Here is a 19,586-nt window from a genome sequence, read left to right as displayed (position 1 = left end):
TGTAAACATTAATGATGGCAACCAGAGAATTAAACCATTAGAAGATGCCCTAACGCAGCCAACATCGCAGGTGTCGAGTGACATGCCACCGCCAACCCGTCGCCACGCACGCGTCCGAGTAAGGCCCCTGTTGTTATTTTAGTGGTGAAATTTCTCAGACTCCTTCCTTGACGTACTACGCGTATCAGGACAGAACAAATAAATCTCAGGTATCGGTTGTCATGACCCCTCCTCTAATAGAATAATAAGCTGTCCTGTAGCATCTGGCAATAACAAAAGAAGGGTATTGCTGGCATGCTCTCTTTTTTCTTTCTTAGCCCTACAGCTACAATCGCAATTCAAAGCTAAGGCATATCTATTTGACATATAGTCAAACCTGTAACAAGTCACCACCTCTACAAATGACCATTTGAACAATGTGGACACTTTTGTACTATACTCTCCAAGCAGAGTTTCGGCCCGACTCTGTCTATTTTTGCATTTATGAAGAAAACAGCACAAAGTAGAAAGTCTGATAAAAACGCCTAAAACACGTAAAAAAATCGGCCATACCCGAACCTCTGCTTGGAGAGTACACTTTTGGGTGATTCCTTATAACATTTTTTAATATATCTGGTGTATTTTCCCAAAATTGACCCAATTATCATTAAGAATCCTGTCAATAGTGACCACCTGTCCACATAGACCATATTGTATCGGTCCCAAGAGTGGTCATCTTGGGCAGTATTGACTGTATATGATATCTTTGGTATACAACATTACAAGATCAGACTATGCTGCTCAGTGAAACATGTATTCCTATGCAATTGATTGTCATGTCATGTTTGGCGATAGTTCAGCAGTCTGCAATGGGGTGTAATGACCCCTGGCTATTTTTGGAACGCTCGACTTCCTCGTTCAGATCGGATCAACCAATCACAGACGTAGTGATAGTAAACTTCTGGGAACGATATAACACACATCATCATCTGAGAAGGCGTTTCTGGTTTGGGGCAGGACGCGAAACCTCATTTGCATATTGTGACGTCAGGATGCATCACCGGGCTCTTCCTGCCTTCGGCTTTTGCCTCTAATATTTACACTCCCTGAAAAGAAGTGTATTAATACACATTCTGATTTAATGAACGTAAAAAGTATTCTATTCAATGTAAGATATACGTTTTTAATCAAAATCTATCGTTTGTAGATTTATATGTTTCTATTTAGATAAAATAGAAATAAAGACAACGTAAGAACGGGATATGCTGAGGGAGTAACGTTGTAGGATAGAAGAGCGTCAGCTGGTAATGTTAAACTTCTGGGAAAGCTAGTAGTCGAAGCACAGGAAGTGGACCGAACTGTCACACGTACTGAGACTTTACTACCAGTCACGACTCTAGGAGCTACACGGGGAGTTTTCTACCCTCAAAACGACAGGGTTTGCGCTCGGGAAGGACAATTCTACCCGGACCGACCGACTGGACAGAAGTTCGCCATGGCACGTAAGCTGTCGTGCCGAAATTTCGCGGGGATTTTGGTCCTGTTCAGCGTGCTTGGAGCTGCTTCCTTTGGACAAGGTAAGTTCCGCAAAGTCATTCTTAAAATAGCTATATAGTAATAGTAAGGATAAGATAAGTTATCATTGATCATATATATCAACATGTATGATATCAACGTACAATATTTTTCGGTGTCGATAAATTTCCCAGGATATGGGGTTGGCTATTGTAACGTTATATCCGCTGCGTAGCAAGACTTTGGTGATTCTTCACAAATTATAGCAATCTAGGAGGATTCTATTGTCATATTTTGGATAGATAAAAGTACAACAAAAGTATAAATATCTGACGATCGGTTGTGTCCTATAGATTATGTATATGGATTTTTCTAGTTCTTCTTATTCTTTTTAATCTCATTGTTCGTGAAAACCACAATGATTGAGCATATATCTAGCGGAAGGGTGAAACATCATTTGTAAAACGATCACACCCGCTGTAATGCATACGCGGATAACTGCACGCGCTGTGCCCCGACAACCATTGGGGGTAAAGCTGAAGGGCTGATTTTCTTCGCTCTTTAATGATTTTATATTGCATATATAAAAATAATGATAAGCGAAATAAGTTGCGCAACAAAGTATTAAGATGAGATTTTTTTAAAGTTTAGAGAATCAGACAGTTTTTGTTGTGCAATTACATAAAATCAAGGACCCCTCAAGAAATTCTGGAAGGAGTGAAAAGGAAATATTGATAATATCTTTTTTGTTTTGAGAAAATTTGCACACGTTATTATTTCAAAGGGTGAAGCAATATTGACACTGGACCATATTTTGAAACCACCAAGTGCATTGAACCCCCCTTGTTGTTCCACTTATGACACTGGGTGCATCAGAGGTTGTCACCTGGTCTTGTCAATCACTCTTCCTGGGTGCAATATGGGCCAAGTCAAGTGCAAGGTTGTAGGGGAGCAGTGACAACTGTTTTTGATAATAACCCATTCAAAATGCTCATAAATTTGAACAAAATGCATCCAAAAACATTGAGTTGGAAAAAGCAACTTTTTTTTCAATTCAAAACGATGAGGCAAGCAAAAACAAAGAGTTATTAAAAGATAAACTGACAAAGTGAAGAGTTGATAAAACAGGAATGGGGCAATGCAAATGCCTGTTCTTCAATTCAAATGCCAAGAAAGTCCAAATTTGTTAATCTTCATCATATAATTTTCCCTCCTTTTGGCATTTTAAAGTGTGAATTCAATGTATCTACAAGCGCTCACTTTTTTCACAATTCTAACATTACCCACGAGATAAATATGACTGACACCAGTCAACAACACTCCCTCTGTGATGTGGGGCCAACAATTTGTCAGTAACAAACAGCCCATCTGGCCTGGCATGATAGCAGCTGATATCTGTACTGATCCTCTCTACTGTCTGCCCTGACAGATGACAGGGGCCCAGCCCACCCCTCATATTACTGTAGATCCATTATCAGCAGATGCCCTATCTTTTACATGTTTGTGGGGATTAGACCAGGAGTACACTTGTAATAACATAACAAGCAGAGGGGAAAGAATGATCTGCAATTGAGAACACTAACTCTCTGTAAAAGAACAAAGGACTTATGAAAAATCTTGAGATCATTAATATTTACATTTTCTGTTATTAGATGGACATCAAAACAGAAACACGGATAAGAAAAAAGTGGGACTTTGATTTCTACAGTGGGTGGGATTTTCTGCTCCTTAATTGTTTTCTTTTCTCTAATCCCTTTTCGGGTGGTTGTAGTTGTTTCCAGGTTTTCTATACACATGTTTACATTTCTACCTCCTCCTGTACAAGGCTCACCCTGGTATACTGGTAATTCCCATGACGGCTTTTGCCCACCTGCATTTTTGCTTTCTGCTTGAATCTGTACGTAGTCCAGTATATGTATCTTTCAGTGATCGGGTTGACCTTCAAAGCCCTGCACGTTAAAAACCCAACACACTTACTAGTATTGAGAAGAGAAGAAAGGTTACCTGGTATGGTTGTACAGTTGGGAACTGTAAATTCACTTATTTTTGTAATAGTTTTATTTCAAAGAAGGCAGCAAAAGTAGGGGGTTATTGTGATGTCCGACTCCTGAATTTGCGGTGAAAACAGTTTTATAGTTCTGTACTATAATACAAATGTAGTAGTACATTGGAAATGTATATTCTCAGTGTCCTGGAAAGGTCACCAGGAAACTTTCTCTGAGACTCTCTAGGTTTAACATCCATTGTTGAAACCTGGCAGGTTGAAACCTCCTCATAGATTTTAATGTTTACAGTATTAAGGCTCTAAGGCATTCTATCCCATCACTTGCTAACCAACAAGGCAATGACCAATTAAACTGCTTCAAGCTCCAACTCATTGCCTTCAATCCAGTATCTGTTCATCATTTGGTGAAAGGTAGCAGGGTCAGATTTCTGTATCAACAGGTTGGATACCTGCTCTCCTTCCCAGGACAGTCAGGACATGACCCAGTGCCTGATGGGAAGGGTAGATAAGGCTGCTGCTCCAGCACATCTGCTCTGCTGGCTTCCTGTAGGCTTCCTATCAGCAGGACCAGTAGCTGCCAATTAAACAGGCTTTAGACAATTGATGGGAAAGGAAAAGAGATCCTTGCCCACACTTCCTTTTGTTACTGCCATTAAAAAAAATGGAGGTATAGTTTTGGTGTGTGAGCTTGTATCTGGCATAACATCTTGAAAAACAAACAAACCTCAGGATGGATTGTAATCATATTATGTATGTGGGTAGGTGTTGTGAACTCGAAGGTCAAGGTTGATTTTTGGCCTCCTTGTGGCCGACCTTGGTACTGCAGCAGGATTTCCGGTTCTCATATCTCTTGTCAGATTAATATCTCACAGACAGTAAGATTAGCATCTACTGAGTCTGAGATATTATGAAGTATTTTGGATTGGGAGTTGTATCTGTATAGCTACCCTTCGGCTAAAGAAAGCCGTAACACACTGAGCAAGGCAGCGGCAGCTGGCTGTATAACCCACTGAACGACTTTTCTCACGTAACATTAACCTGACACTTTTTATTTTAAATCCACAGAAATGGCTCCACCGCCATTCCTTGACACTGACCAATCAGAGCTCACGGTAGATCCCGGGGACAGTCTCACAGTGACCTGCAAGGGTCGCGCTCCTCTCAGCTGGAGTCATCCCGAAAACTTTGGCGCCGACACGGCAAGCAAAATTTCCATCGAAGTTCTTGGGAACGGAACAATGAAGGGAGAATATGCCAGTATTCTGACGATACGGAACATGACGTCATCTGACACCGGCAGGTACCGGTGTTACTATAGCGACACACTGCCCTCCGACATTGAAGACAGCTATAATGCAGCAAGCGTCTACGCGTTTGTAAAAGGTGAGATTCAGTTCAACCATATTTTTTATTCTTTTTATCTTGCTCCACAGACAGTTTTATTTCAAATTTGGCTTTGTATGCCTCATGCAAGAAAGGAAACGTTTGTAATTTGATCTTGCTGGATGTGGATCAATATATTAATAGATTGTCAATAGCAAGATACTGTACAATGCTTAGTACTTTGAAAACTTTCTTACTGTGGAAAAATAGGAGTACTGCAAAATCCACACTATTTAGTGAAAATCAACTACACTACTCTAAAGAAATCAAGTACTGAAGAATGATGTTATTTAAAAGTAAACAATATTTCATATAACATTTTTTTTCAGAAGCTAGCCAGCTGTTTGTGATGATGACACCTATGAATGTCCTAACGACTCAGAAGTACCGTCCTGTCACCATTAAGTGTCTTGTGACAGACCCTGAAGCAGAAGTAACGCTGTGGACCAAGACGCCAGAGGTCAGCTCCACACTTTGGTTACCATTTTTCCTCTATAAAAGTGCTCACCCCAATTAGATTATACACACCCCCGATTTGGGGCAAGTCGCAATCAAATTTGCGGGACTGAAATGGAAATTTAAAAACTCAAATTTACATGTAAAGTACGCACCCATTCCACACCTGTATTGAACACAGATAAAATTCAAATCCAAATCTATGATATTTCTTCTTGTTTCCCCAGATTTTGCATAAATCCCTATTGTCAATGTCTCTTCAAACTTTGTTTTGCCAATTGCAAGTTACAAAATTGCTCAGAATAGAAGAAATATGTGTTGCATCTTGTGCAAAACTATATCAGGTTATTCTATATTTGATGGACTTTTCCATTTATTGCAATAACCTCAAATAAAGTATATGCACCCCAACTTTGGCAACAACTTATACATGTAGCACCTTTTCAATTTTCAACAGGGGGTACTTTATTCGAGAAAATATGGAGAAGGATGAAAACTTGTCAACTGAATAAACCTGTTGCTTTCAAAATTAAATGTACTCTGAATTTTCCATTTTCCATCATATCTTTATCATCGTTTTGTTTCAGAAACAAATCATCATTGATGGCAGTGAGATTACGTATGACAAAACGATGGGCTTCACGCTGTATAACCCAACGCCTCGGAACAACGGTCCACACATGTGCAAGGCCACTGTCGGGAACACAACTGTGGAGTCCCAGACTTTCTACCTATTTTACTTTGGTGAGATTATATCAATATTATGGGTAGGAACATATGGAATCTCTTTCAAATTGCTGAATGATGTTTTACGACAACAAAAGTATACAACTTTACCTGCATTTGTATATAGCTTAGCAAAATGAAAGTACATGTGTTGAAAAAGGGCTCTGCTTTGGCGACACAAATGTAACTTGTTGGTTAGATTTGGATCTAAGAAAAAGATTTGTTGACTGGGAAAACAATGAAATTACAAAGCCTGAGGACTAGGTTTATGCCATGCATAGAGCACTCAATTTTATGGAGTAAATACAGTCATATAGCATTTCTATATGACTGTATTTACGTTGTACGTTGTACTGTACGTTCCTGGTAAAAATGAAAGTGATGGGTCAGATATCACTGACATAATTATGCACCAGGTATGACAATTAGAATTTTTATCCCACTCACGGTATTTGCAAAATCTTGTTGAAGAACACTCTGAGCGATAACTTCTCAATGTAACAATGTACCCAGGTGAGGCCCAGATGCCGTACCCAAAACTGACCACCAACAGCCCCCTGGTGACCGTAGGGGAGACGTTCCGGCTCAAGTGTGAAGTTCGAGGCCCGCTGGACGGACTTCTGTTCTTCAACTGGTCACTTCCGGGAGCAGATGTAAGTAGACATCACTTGCTGATACATGTAATATACAAAAACATAGCCTGGTATCCATACCTGTTATAGTTGCTGAGTCTCTTTCTTCCTCACCGCAAATAGCAGAGGGTTTGTGGAGAGGATGGCTTGGCTGCTATGATAGGTAATTGGATACCAGGCTAATAAAAACCCACAAATTTGTTTTTTCTTTAAGGTACAAATGTACATGTAACTTGCAATTTTGACTGTACATGTGCCCCCTTACCCTGGAGAACAGATTCTCTAGATCTTTTAAAATGCTGATTGATCTGATATGCTATTTGGTCACATGTAGTCAGTTTTTTTGAAGAACAGGTAAAAACCGATGTGCACTGAGGTCATCCATAGAAATAAGGCAGTGTGGCCTTAGGTGTATCTAAAATTGAAAGAAAAAAATTCGCTTGCACCTAAATGATCATTTGAAACAAGTCTTCTTTTTTGGACATCTTACTAGGTGATTGGAGGAGGCATCATCCAGAATGACAGCAAGAAAGAGGAAGACTCGGGCACAGAGCGATACATGTTGTTTACCAGCGTACTTACTGTACGTGAGGCAACTGTCGCCAATGGTGGCGAATACGTCTGTCATGCTCGCAACCGTGCCGGGTCAGCGAGTGACAAGATTCGTGTCAATGTCCTGGGTAAGACTTAAACTGTCATTATTATTCTTTAAGATGTACACTGTCAGTCAAACTTGGTCTTAGCAACAACTCAAGACTAAGCAAAAGTTGTGTGGCCCAAGGGCTATTGAACTGGAGATGGGCATTGCCCTACACACCACCTGGTATGGAAAGAACTTTAACTTTCAAGTTTTTAAATATGTGTATATGTAGCTCTGCATTTTTTTTTATAAAACTTTCTTCACAACTATTTTTGTAATCCTCCAACAGAGAGTGGGTTTATTCACGTTGAATGTGCTGATGGCAACACTACCCAGGCTATGGTGGGCACCAGGCACAAGATCATCTGTAGTATCAATGCTTACCCAGAACAAGTGCAGCTCACCTGGTACAAGGTAAATACTGACTGTCCTTTTGTCTTGATTAAGGCAAATCAAAAATTACCTTTCATGCAATACCTGGAAAACAGTCAAGAACAGTCAAACCTGTACATGTGACATAAAGTGACATAAGGGCCCCCTCGACAGTGAGGATATGCATGGGGTCTTGCCAACGCTTAACACTGAATTCAGAAGAACAACCTACATATTACGCTAAAATCAAAGAAGGCAATTACGCAAAATATGGCCGCCTTGCTATGGACTACGTGAATAAGATGGCTTTCCCAACAAATTATGGAAAATCAAAATAGCCTGCCTACACCTTACGGAAAAGAGTATGCAGACTCTCACCAATATTAGTGTGACCACTTTTTTGGGGGTATATAAGATAATTTCTTCCCATCTACTCAAGAATTAGAATCATGTCTATATTGACCACCTGTCGGGTTTCAAGATTTCATCAGTCTCTAATGAGTGGTCTTCTTGGGCTGTTTTGACTGTAATCTAAACCAAATTTTTTAATTGTTTTGTTTTGAAGGATGGACACAAAATCAACAAGAGTGACAGTAACTTCCTCATCAAGGCTCGGGACCAGCGCCTCAATATCCTCAACGTGGCCCCAGAGCATGCTGGGATATACACACTAGAGGCCCGCAACAGAGATGTCGCCGTCAACAGCAGTGTGCAACTACTTGTCTACAGTGAGTAGAAGTGTTGTCATTGTTGAGTACGAATTTACAGGAATCCTGAATTTAAAACTTAGTAACTCAATCCAACTTCCTTATTGCACAAAAGTAAAAGATACAAATTGATGAAAGTTACTCGACTAGATGATTTAAAGAATGGGTAGCATAGCATGTATTAATTTGTTATTTTTTACTTGGATGAAGGTTAGACATCCAGGTAATGAGATATTACTCAAGTAACTGGATAGGTTTTGTGAATGGCTAGATGTTTCAGACCACATCTGCTGTCTTTCACCAATGCACACAAGAGACAGTCACTGATCAATGATGTCACTGACAATGACTGACAAAAGACATCTGAGTAACTTTTGTATTGTGTATCTCATTACCTGGATTTCTAGCCTTCATCGACGTAAAAAGATTAATTTGATAATACCTAAGGCTTGTCTCCAAGTTATATTAAGTTTTTGTACTCGAGTTCAACAGTTTTCTTTCTCCCAACAGTGAAGCCCACAGTGCAGATTGAGAAGACAAGTCCACACTTCCAGATGAAGGGGGAGAAGTCTGTGTTGACCTGTACATCTGAGGGGCTGCCTGAGCCCACGTTCAGCTGGTTCTGGAAACCCTGTGGAGGGGAGAATCCTCTAAGGTCAGAACAAATGAAAAATTTTAAAACAATGACAAAACTATTCTACGTCATGTTGCAAGCTTGTATGATGTTACACCTAAGACAAGAGCAGTTACTCAGTGTCGGACGAAAGATAGTGGATGCTATCTGAAATGTCTGACCATTTCAAAAATCATATCCAGTTGCTTGTAGTGAGTAACTGCTGTTTGGCATAATTTCTTATTACCTAGATGTCTAACCTTCATCAATGTTTCTAAATTCTATAATAATGATATTATTGCTAGGATGTCATCCATAAGCACTTGTCTTGAGCTAAATGTCCTGTCAGGTGATTTCAGGTATTATTTTTTACTTAGATTTGCAATTGCATTTGACCCCTTCCTTTATCTATATTACCGGTATAATTGCTGTTGACAAGTTGGCAACTTTGAGAGTATGCTATTGCTGCAGAAAAGCAGTCAATGAATACTAACAGTAATAAGATGAATTTTCACCTATTTTGTGTTTCATACATACAAGGAGGTTGAAAGAGGGAACCTCCTTGATACATATAATGTAATATCCAATTTTCTGCTTCCAAAATGGTATCAAACTCTATCGTTCATGAATTACATTACAGGCCTCATGTACCAAAACCTCTTCAAATTCACATAAAGGAACCCAAAACACTTATAACGAAAAGAGTAGGGATGACCTGGTGTGCTTGGCTGAAGATGCGACTTACGGCAAGGCCTCATTGCGGGAATAGCCCGGTCAGTATATACTCCGTATTCCCTTCAGCCCGAAGTCCAGGAATGTGGCTGACACTTTGTTTTATTACATTACAGGTGTGAGCCTTCACTGCAGGCTGCCTGGCAAGTCTTCTCCCTCAGGAACCATCCCAACGAGCCTCTTCAGCTTCAGCAGGAGATGTCGTCTGACACAGATGGCACCAAGGTCTACACCAGCAGACTCACGCTAATCAACCCAACACAGAACGGCTTCTACATGTGCACGGCAACAAACAGATACGGCAACAGTAGTGCTATGGCCGAGTTTCTTGTCACTGGTAGGTTTAATACGTTTAAAGCTGATTGTAAGTTATGGCACAATAACATTCGTTATAGGTCGTTGTACGATTTACATGTAGACGTAGGATTTTCAGGCAGCTTGACAATGTGACAAAACCAACCCCTGACAATGATCATATAAGAGTAAGACACTCATTTTTAGTAACAAGACTTTTTGTAAGACGTACGCATGACTAACCAAAAATTCTGTGAGTGAGTGAGTGAGTGAGTGAGTGAGTGAGTGAGTGAGTGAGTGAGTGAGTGAGTGAGCAGATCCATAAAAAATAAATTGATTTACAGACATTTACCAAATGTGTTTTAGTATCTGAAAAATAGCATAAAAAGATGCTCTCTCAAGTACAATACTCTGTAATGAGGTAAAAGATTGACATCTGATATCTTTGGATTTTTTGCAGATGTCCCAAATGGTTTTGGTGTGCAGTTTGACTTGCTGGACAAAGTAGAAGGCGATGAGGACATCACGTTCAGTTGTCAAGCCAACAAATTCAAGTTCACCAGCCCCACCTGGCACCGCCAGTATCCAGACAACGTGACAGAAGCCGTGCCAACCTCGGCAATCAAGACAAAACATACAGAATACTCCAACATGGTGGTCCTGACACTGGGCCGCGTGGAAGTAGAGGATGCTGGGAAATATGTGTGCATGGCGGAGAGTCGGGAGGATGGCGAGCTTATCAAGGCTGAGACTTTCTTATATGTTGAAGGTAAGATCATTTTGTTTTGAAAATTAAAAAGAAATAAAGTTATCATTTTGAATTTCATTTTATTGGTTACTTTCAATTGGCTATCACCATTACTAAGACATTGATGTTTTTTGGCTTATAAACTTTAGGCACGTGACTTGAAAATGTTCAGCGATATTGTTTTAAGAGTTTTACTACCAATGGTGACACTGGCCTGTGTTTGTTTGTTGTTGTTTATTTGAGGCACAAAGTCTATATTACAAACCATGACAACCTGATAACTTCGACCTTGTTCACCCCCTCTCCAGCAATGGTTGCACCCACAATGACAGTGGGATTATGGGACCGTACAGTAGACGCGTCCAACACCACCTCCATGTCGCTAACCTGCCTAGCGGACGGCGTGCCTTCCCCCGAGATCCGCTGGTTCCATGACGGTGAGGCAGTGTTGGGAGACGTGGCCGGGATCCAGCTGGAGGCAGGCGGTGAGCGATTGGTGGTGGAGCGGATATCAGCCGAGGATGCTGGGATATACACCTGCACGGCCGTGAACAGGGCCGGCAGCGTCTCCAGCAACGGGACAGTCACTATCGAAGGTAAGGGTCTTAAAACCCAACATACAGTACTGTAAATGCAGAAATGTTAGCGGTGGTTTGATGTTCGCGGTTTTCGCGATGGCCACTTAACTTCGAATTTAAAACCACCGCAACATTTTTTCCATGGCAGTAAGAAAATATAGTGCATGGTGCTACCGCGAACTTAAAACCACTGCGAAAAGTCCTTTTTTTGCGCTACTGCGAAATTAAATCCCCACGAACCTAAATGCATTTACAGTATTTTTGACAACTTTAAAAAGAAATCAAAGAACTTCCACCATGCCCTGCTGAAGCTACCCTCATGCATGAATCTCATGTTTCCTATTTGAATGAAGACCTAAACTTTAGACTTCTTGTCCTTCAGTCTCTACTTTTAGACATACTGGACAGCATGGGTGAATTCATGATGCTGTATTGGTGCTGTCCCTGGTGCTGAACATTTGATTGCATATTGGGAAGAAGAAATAGAAACCTGAATGAGTGACAGGGGGTTGCGATGAGTGGAGGTAGTGTCAAGTAGATGTTGAAGGAAACATACATTATAGAAATCGCTTACCATAATTTTGCTATTGCAGAAGAAGAAAGGAAAACACGAAAGAACTTTGTTGCCCTTTGCAGAAGGAGAGAGATGGAAATATAGCTATACATATGATATCTACTAAAAACTGACCTTTTGTTTGTTATTCTGCTAGGTTTACCCTCAGCTGTACAAGGGTTAATGAGCACTGACCAGAAAATCATCCTGGGTTGTCTGCTGGTTGTACTGGCTGTGGTCTGTGCTGTTATTGTGTTGCTGGCTTGGAAACTGCACAAGGTAAGACATAGAAAGATGAGTAAGTAAATGATGAAAACAGGAAACTGTTAGTAGCATTATAGTGATCAAGCTGTGCCAAAAAGGAAAGAACAGCAGGCAACAAGTGTTATGCATTGTACCAAAGTGTTACCAGTCAATTTCTAACATGAATGTAGACATTTTATACACTACTTTCCCTATTTCTTACACTATTATGCTATTTTCTTAGCAAAAGTGCTTGACAGCAAGCTTTCGATCAGTCCTCTGAACCTCCTGAAGTTGAAAGACCGCTCAAAAGTTTTATCATGGAATTCAAAGATCATCTGTGTTGGTAGTAATCATAGTGCAATGCTAAACTTTCATCCAACACAAAGGATCAAAGTTTCAATGACTACTTTAGGATCAATAATGATCTGGTCACATCCGGACACAAACTGACAAGCTACAAATAGTTTGATTGAAAATTTGTTGGTGTCTTACTTTGTGTACGGAAATTGCATATGCGATATCTACAAAGGTGTGACCATGATAATGTTTTGTTGGTGTGTAGAGGAGGAAACTGTACCAGTACATCTACAAGCTGGACCCAGACCTACCCATCGATGAGCAGACAGAACTGCTGCCATACAACAGCAAGTGGGAGTTCTCCAGGGAGAGGATGAAGATAGGTGAGTACTGTTAAAAATCCATAGAAATATGCTTACCAGTTTATGATAGATGAAGATTAATGGTGCACAGTGCCCTGTTTTTGCTTCGGCTGTACTTGGATGTCTTGTGCAATCTCTGAACTGATTTGTGATGTTTCTGTCTGCTGAATGACAGCAAGTCACCCGTACTGTCCTTGGTACTGAATGACAGCCAGCATCCCTTACTGTCCATGGTGCTGAATGTCAGCCTCACCACACTTACTGTCCAATATAGTAAGACCGGTGCTTGTCAAAATACCCACAGCTGCCACCATACCAGCTATGGACACATCTAACATTGTTAGTAACAACCCAAGGCAACAGTGCAGGGCTCTTTATCTTGCACATTATCTTGACCAGAAGGTAGACAGACAATCATGTAGGCATGTGACCTGCTATGGGTCACTTGATCGACCTGTTCTAAATACAGCCTCAAAAACATGTGGCAGCAGACAAATAAATCTTTAATCCCTAAGTCAAAAAGTCATGAACCTTATATTTGACAGCACCTTATGCCAGATTTGATTGACTTTCTTTTGGTTCTGACAGGTAAAACTTTGGGTCGTGGTGCTTTTGGACAAGTCATGGAGGCGACAGCCTTTGGAATCGAGAAGGACAAACAGTGCAGTACTGTGGCAGTCAAGATGCTGAAAGGTATGACAAAACAATCTCCATTGAAATAGATCAAAGAATATCAGATTCTATAACATTCAAACGGAAAGTCTGTTCTAATGATTTTAAGGCCATACAAATTTGAAATAATGGCTAACATATCATGCTAATAGATTAAAGAAAATGTACAACATTCTCATTGGTCGGATACTGACATCTTCTCCAATCACATTGCTTGCAGATGATGCCTCATCCAATGAGGTGAAAGCTCTCATGGATGAGCTGAAAATCCTGATCCACATCGGCCAGCACCTGAACATTGTCAACCTGCTAGGGGCCTGCACCAAAGACGGTAGGTCGAAGTCAAAGACCAAAAAGGGTTGTAACTAATGCCAGAAATGGATTCTGTGCAAATGAAATAATCATCTGAACCCTCAATCTTCCTCTAATGCTAGTTCACCTTTATCTGTGAGGTAACCTATGTCTGTTGCTTTTAGGAATGTCAGGAGGGTGGTTTCAAATTGCAATATTTTGAAAATTTGTAGATTTAGCATCCCTAAATACTGTACTTTTAATAACAATGGACGTAGGTTACCCCACAGATAAAGGCTAACTAGTAACATGTGTTGTTTTCACTACTCGTGGTATAGAAAGATTGAAAACAGGATAAGCTATTTAGTTAAACAGTAGAAGTGTAGTTTTAAGGGCTCTTCATCAACAATAATAACTATTAAAATCAGCAGTAGCAAGCTTTTGGAATCAGGACTCGAAATACCACCTGCATATGCAGGTTAGTGCAGGTACTAGGTAAAATTGCATCTGTGCAGGTATTTCTGCTGTCTACATGCACCTAACCTGCACTGGTCCAGGTACTGGGTTTTATACATAAATGTCCTATAATGTAGCTGTATATGTGTTAGCTGCATTGGCTGTTACCACCTAAAAGTATAAAAGAATAAATAGCAATGATTCCTGAACAATTTTGGTATGATCCATACTTTCTAAATTCAGAGTGGTGCAGGTGAAATTTATCTTTGTTTAATTATTTATTTAGGTGTATCTGGTGCAGGTAATTTTCAATGTTAAAAAGTATTTCGAGCCCGGGGAATGGAATGGCAGAAGATGATCAATACTACAAAATTCTATGCCTGATAAGCATTGCTTTTTTAAAAGCAATGCTTACTTAAAAGTAAGTAGTGCAAATAAACCATTTTGTTTCTTTGTCTACTGTAGGCCCGCTCTATGTCATTGTGGAGTGTTGTAAGTACGGCAACCTTTCTAACTACCTGCGAGGGAAGCGGAAGGGCTTTGTGGAGACGAAGGACCAGCTGGCCAGGTCCAACTCATCGTCAGGGTACGACAACTGTCGCTACGTCGACAGCCCCAACGGAAAATGTCTCAGGACTGTTAGCAAGGAAGGTGAGAAAAGTTCTTCAGTTGTTTGGGCCAGAAGTTGATATGGATTTTAGATTTGATATATTGATTAATGTAATTTCAATTTTGCTACCATACCTTTTTAACTGGCAGCAACCTGTAAAGCATTGTACAGTTGCCTTTTTTTGCCAATCTGATGCAAATCTTTTTTGTTTGCTCGGCCATGTTAATTTGATTATACAGACATTCACACACATCAATTTTTATCTGTTTCTTAAAGTTAAAAGAAAGTTTTTTTATCATACCTAGAAAGGTACTTAAGTTCAAAGCACCTTTTTTGTCTCTTTTATTCACAATATATTTTGTGAGTATTAGGCATGCAACAAGCACATTGCTTACATGAAGCCTTCTACTCAAAACATAAGTACATGTAGCCTCAGTAGATAACAGTGCCAACATACTCATAAGTGCAAATTTTAAAAGGAAAACAGAAAAGCAAATGTACACATCAATTCACATTTAGTTAGGATATAAAACCTGCTCTTCAACAACATCTCTTCAATTTCACTGACAAAAGAAAATGGATGTTATATCTGACCATTTCCAAAATCATATCCAGTTGCTTCAGTTGGTTAGATGCAATTTAGAATAAAAATCTTGCTTCCTGGATGTCTAATCTTTAATGACATACATGTGTATACCCCCGGTAATCTGTCATGTTGCTGACTTAAGGTCTACTATGTTTAAGAGAGCATGTTTTTGTGAAGTCTAATGAACTTAACTATGCTTTTCCCCCTAGGAATAATGAACTATGACTACACCTGTGATGATGGGGAGCCCCTGACTCTGGAAGACCTGGTGTCTTACTCCTACCAGGTGGCTCGTGGCATGGAGTACCTAGCCTCCAAGAAGGTACGATGCTTCGACATATCAATCAATTATAATGAAAGATGGTGGAAATGTGGTATCAAGATCTTATAGATATTGGAGTGTCGTTGAATGGCTGATAGTGGAGACAAGATTGAAAGGTCAATGATTTGGTTCCTATCTTTCCTTGAAGATGATGTGTCCTTGGAAAAGACACCTTACACTCGACCTCCACAAAAGTGGCCCCAAAGGCTGAAATGGAGCACTTTCGAGTCTAACTAAAGGCACAAACAAACACAAACAAACCTCACCCTTCCCAAGTAAACTGGGTATCTGGCTTTTGCTGGGGAGGTAAAAGGCAGTGGAAGGAGAGTTTGGCTTCGCTTTCCAATACCGTGCCCTAGACACAGTGGATAACAACCGATTAGCCCTGTAAATGTAACCACTTAGTCTATGGGATCTTTACCTTTCACATCTACATACTGTATGCCTATAATACCTTTGAAAGTTGCATTGTGTGAATCATTACTACAATGAATGATGTTCTTATGAAACCATTGCTCCCACCAGTGTATCCACCGTGACCTGGCTGCCCGTAACGTCCTACTTGCCAAACACAACGTGGTGAAAATCTGTGACTTTGGTCTGGCACGAGACGTCTACTGCAACCCTGAGTACGTCAAAATGGGAAATGTAAGTGTCAATTTGAAACGAACTACTTTTCGTTCTAAAGTAAACTAAAACATGTCAATCTTTGTCTATGGTACTGTAACCGTAGTTTTTTGTTTGTCACCATAGTATTTGATATGAGTTAAGATATGAAATTATCTCAAGCATGGAAGAATATTCAAATATTTGAATTTCTGACCCAGGCACCCCTGCCAGTGAAGTGGATGGCTCCGGAATCTATCTTTGACAGAAGCTACACTATCCAGAGTGACGTGTAAGTTGGCTGTTATATATTCGCAGTGTTTATTGCTTTGAAAGACTTCTTTTTTATGTGACTTGACTTGACTTGCCTTGGCCAAACATATTCATTTGGAGTTAACTGTTTTCTTTTTGTTTGGTTCACAGTTGGTCCTATGGTGTGCTACTGTGGGAGATCTTTGAGCTTGGTATGTTAGGTTTACATCTTTTTTGCATCTTGTAGAAATAAATTATAGAGCAGCATTTTATGGATAGTTAGAACAATGTTCATAGAGACATTTATGATTTTTTTGGCATTCCATACTCCAAACATCATAGTAGAGTAAAAATTGAACTTAACTGAGACCACTTCATACAGAATGCTAAAAAACATGGTTACCACCATTTTTTTGTGGAATAGATTTTTGTATTTCTTGCCTAAGTTACTTTGTAATGATATCATAATGCATGGAGTGCCCTTCACTCATTGCACAGAGTTTGGAAATCCCCCATCAGAAAACAAACCAAGACAAAACTCTTTCAGACATGTATTGAAACAATTCTGTTGTACGGATCTGAATCTTGGCTTATGACTAAAACACATTCCCAAAAACTCAATGGCACATATACAAGGATGCTTCGTCTAGTCTATAACTGTCCATGGTGGAAACATACTACAAACAAACAATTGTACGGACCACTACCAAAAGTCTCTACAAAAGTGAAACAGCGACGGCTGTGCCTTGCGGGTCACGTGGCACGAGCCAACGAACCAGCTGGTAGATTATTGTTGTGGTCCCCCGACACTAAGAGAAGAGTCGGTCGTCCAAGCTCAACTCTCAAGAAGCTCATTGAGGAAGAAACAGGTCTGGAGGGGAAAGGTCTTCTTACGGCGATGAAGGACAGGCAATTCTGGAAGGCCAACTTCGTTTGCATCACCTCTCAAGAGGATGACAAATGATGATGATGATGAATGCATGGATATTAAAGACTGCTTTATTTCATTTTCCGTGTCAGGTGGCTCCCCGTACCCTGGTGTTCAGATCAATGAGGACTTCTTCGACAAGCTGAGACAAGGTTTCCGCATGAGGCAGCCCAAACATGCGTCTGATGATCTGTAAGTCGACTTTGATGACACAACGTTCATGTACATTGGTCTATAAGCAATGCTATTAGTATTAAAAGTTTCATTCTGTAAAGATTGATTAAAAACAGCTTCTCACACTTGAAATTTGTTGAAGTGGTCCCTTACAGAAAATCAATTCTTGGATCATGATTCTTTAAGTACATTTTTTGTATCTCGAAGTGTCTTTGATGCACCCGCCGCCTGTATATGAATGGCCGAGACAGTCCCGATAGGGAAAAACTCGTTCTGGCTGGTGGAGGCGCTAAACTGTAATGGGATACGCATGCGACAGTAATGAGCTCTTATCGCATATAGATTTGTCAGAGTTGATTACTATGATGCAAGCGGGACTGTAAATTACTCACTCCAAATAACATTTTTTGCTGTTATTATGTTCTGTCAATTGTTGCTTGGCTTTCAAAGATGTTCTCAGGCCTATGAGCCCAATGCGATATGGTGCTACCGGTAGATTTTCAGCCAAAATATACACTTGTCTTTAGAAAATTGGCAACCTTTTGCCAAAGCTTGTTGACTATGGTATAGATACTAATGGTTTTTGACAGTCTATGATTTTATTAAAAGGCTTTAAAACAATTAAGATGTGAACTTCATACTTTGCTCCTGTGCCCACAGGTACCAAATGATGCTGACCTGCTGGAGATTGGAGCCCACCGAGCGCCCCACCTTCACCGACCTGGCAGAGAGCATGAGCAGCCAGCTGGAGGCAACGGCTGAACAGGTGGGTCTGACCTTCGACCTCTTACAGGTGGTTCTGGATGTCGAAACCTGCCAGAGATTCTCAACAAGCAAGACATTAGTGTGTCTCTCATTTCAAGTATCAACTGTGACCATGAACATGGCTGTTTTTGTTTTTTTGGGTGGGGGGGGGGGTTCCCGGTTCTTTTGTAGATTTCTTGGACTAGTAATTGCTGCAGGTGCAGGAGGAGTTCTGCAGGCGTGAGCTTTTCTGGGGGATCTGGAGGAATGCATCCTTTGAATTGAAAATTTTGAAAATTCAGCCCTCTGAAATGGCATTTACTGCATTTTCAGCATGATCTCCAAGTAATCTAACATACATTTAACTTCTGAAATTGGTAACTTTTTTTTACATAAAAGCTACATGTAGTATCTCCCTTGCAATGGACAGCTGCAAGCCTTTTCAAAATTTGATCCTTTTTTTCTGAGTTACAGAGATCATTTACACATAAAAGGACAGAATCCTAACAATGATTCTTCCTTGTTTCGCAATTAATGACTAACTTTACATTACCCCCCTCCCCTTAGGAGTACCTTGACCTTTCACCTGAAATCCATGACGACGAGGATTCTGGGATACCCAGCTCGCCCACGGAGACGGACAGCTTCCTCCCGACATTCCCCACAGACGAGGAGCGCCGGACGTCCCGCCCCGCCAGCGGAAACTACGACAACAGCAGACCGGAGAGACATTCCTACGGTGACATTGTGGACGAGGAAGAGGCTGTGAAGATACTGATGGACCATCCGGGACAGCGAGCGAGTTACCATAGCGATGCCAAGGTGGTGTGACCACAACTCATCTGATTTCCCTTCATGTCACTCAGAGGTCATCACAAAACCAATCATTGGGTGTGCATAATGTGATAAGATATACATGGATTCATAAAACATATTGCAGTTCCTGTTGCCTTTGCTCTGGTCCCGTCTTCTTAAAGCCCCGTTTACAAATCAAGAATTTAGCTCGGCCGAGTTGTCAGCGAGCTCTAAATTATGAGGAGGTATGACCCTGATGCCGACGAAGAAACTCTGCCAGATGTTCGTAGCTGGCATCAGGTTCATGCCTCC

General features: G+C 40.6%; 1 protein-coding gene across 1 annotated transcript in view; it reads left to right on the top strand.

Moving 5' to 3' along the window:
- The first annotated feature begins 1,281 nt into the window (after positions 1-1,281).
- The window catches only part of LOC118419709 (vascular endothelial growth factor receptor 1-like), a 20,535-nt gene continuing 2,230 nt past the window's right edge, over positions 1,282-19,586 (top strand). The window contains exons 1-24 of the mRNA XM_035826243.1: positions 1,282-1,556; positions 4,565-4,882; positions 5,212-5,342; positions 5,926-6,082; positions 6,578-6,717; positions 7,190-7,376; positions 7,626-7,750; positions 8,274-8,436; positions 8,926-9,070; positions 9,877-10,097; positions 10,515-10,823; positions 11,111-11,398; positions 12,091-12,212; positions 12,742-12,859; positions 13,427-13,531; positions 13,731-13,841; positions 14,723-14,908; positions 15,663-15,775; positions 16,301-16,423; positions 16,603-16,673; positions 16,805-16,845; positions 17,654-17,753; positions 18,396-18,501; positions 19,047-19,301. Coding sequence (XP_035682136.1) covers positions 1,475-1,556; positions 4,565-4,882; positions 5,212-5,342; positions 5,926-6,082; positions 6,578-6,717; positions 7,190-7,376; positions 7,626-7,750; positions 8,274-8,436; positions 8,926-9,070; positions 9,877-10,097; positions 10,515-10,823; positions 11,111-11,398; positions 12,091-12,212; positions 12,742-12,859; positions 13,427-13,531; positions 13,731-13,841; positions 14,723-14,908; positions 15,663-15,775; positions 16,301-16,423; positions 16,603-16,673; positions 16,805-16,845; positions 17,654-17,753; positions 18,396-18,501; positions 19,047-19,301 — 3,717 coding nt within the window. The 5' untranslated portion in view covers positions 1,282-1,474. The remainder of the gene's footprint in view (positions 1,557-4,564; positions 4,883-5,211; positions 5,343-5,925; positions 6,083-6,577; positions 6,718-7,189; positions 7,377-7,625; positions 7,751-8,273; positions 8,437-8,925; positions 9,071-9,876; positions 10,098-10,514; positions 10,824-11,110; positions 11,399-12,090; positions 12,213-12,741; positions 12,860-13,426; positions 13,532-13,730; positions 13,842-14,722; positions 14,909-15,662; positions 15,776-16,300; positions 16,424-16,602; positions 16,674-16,804; positions 16,846-17,653; positions 17,754-18,395; positions 18,502-19,046; positions 19,302-19,586) is intronic.

The sequence above is a fragment of the Branchiostoma floridae genome, chromosome 7 (assembly GCF_000003815.2).
Source record: "Branchiostoma floridae strain S238N-H82 chromosome 7, Bfl_VNyyK, whole genome shotgun sequence".
NCBI lineage: Eukaryota > Metazoa > Chordata > Leptocardii > Amphioxiformes > Branchiostomatidae > Branchiostoma > Branchiostoma floridae.
Note: the sequence above shows the minus strand (reverse complement) of the source record. Positions and strands in the feature narration are given on the sequence as shown.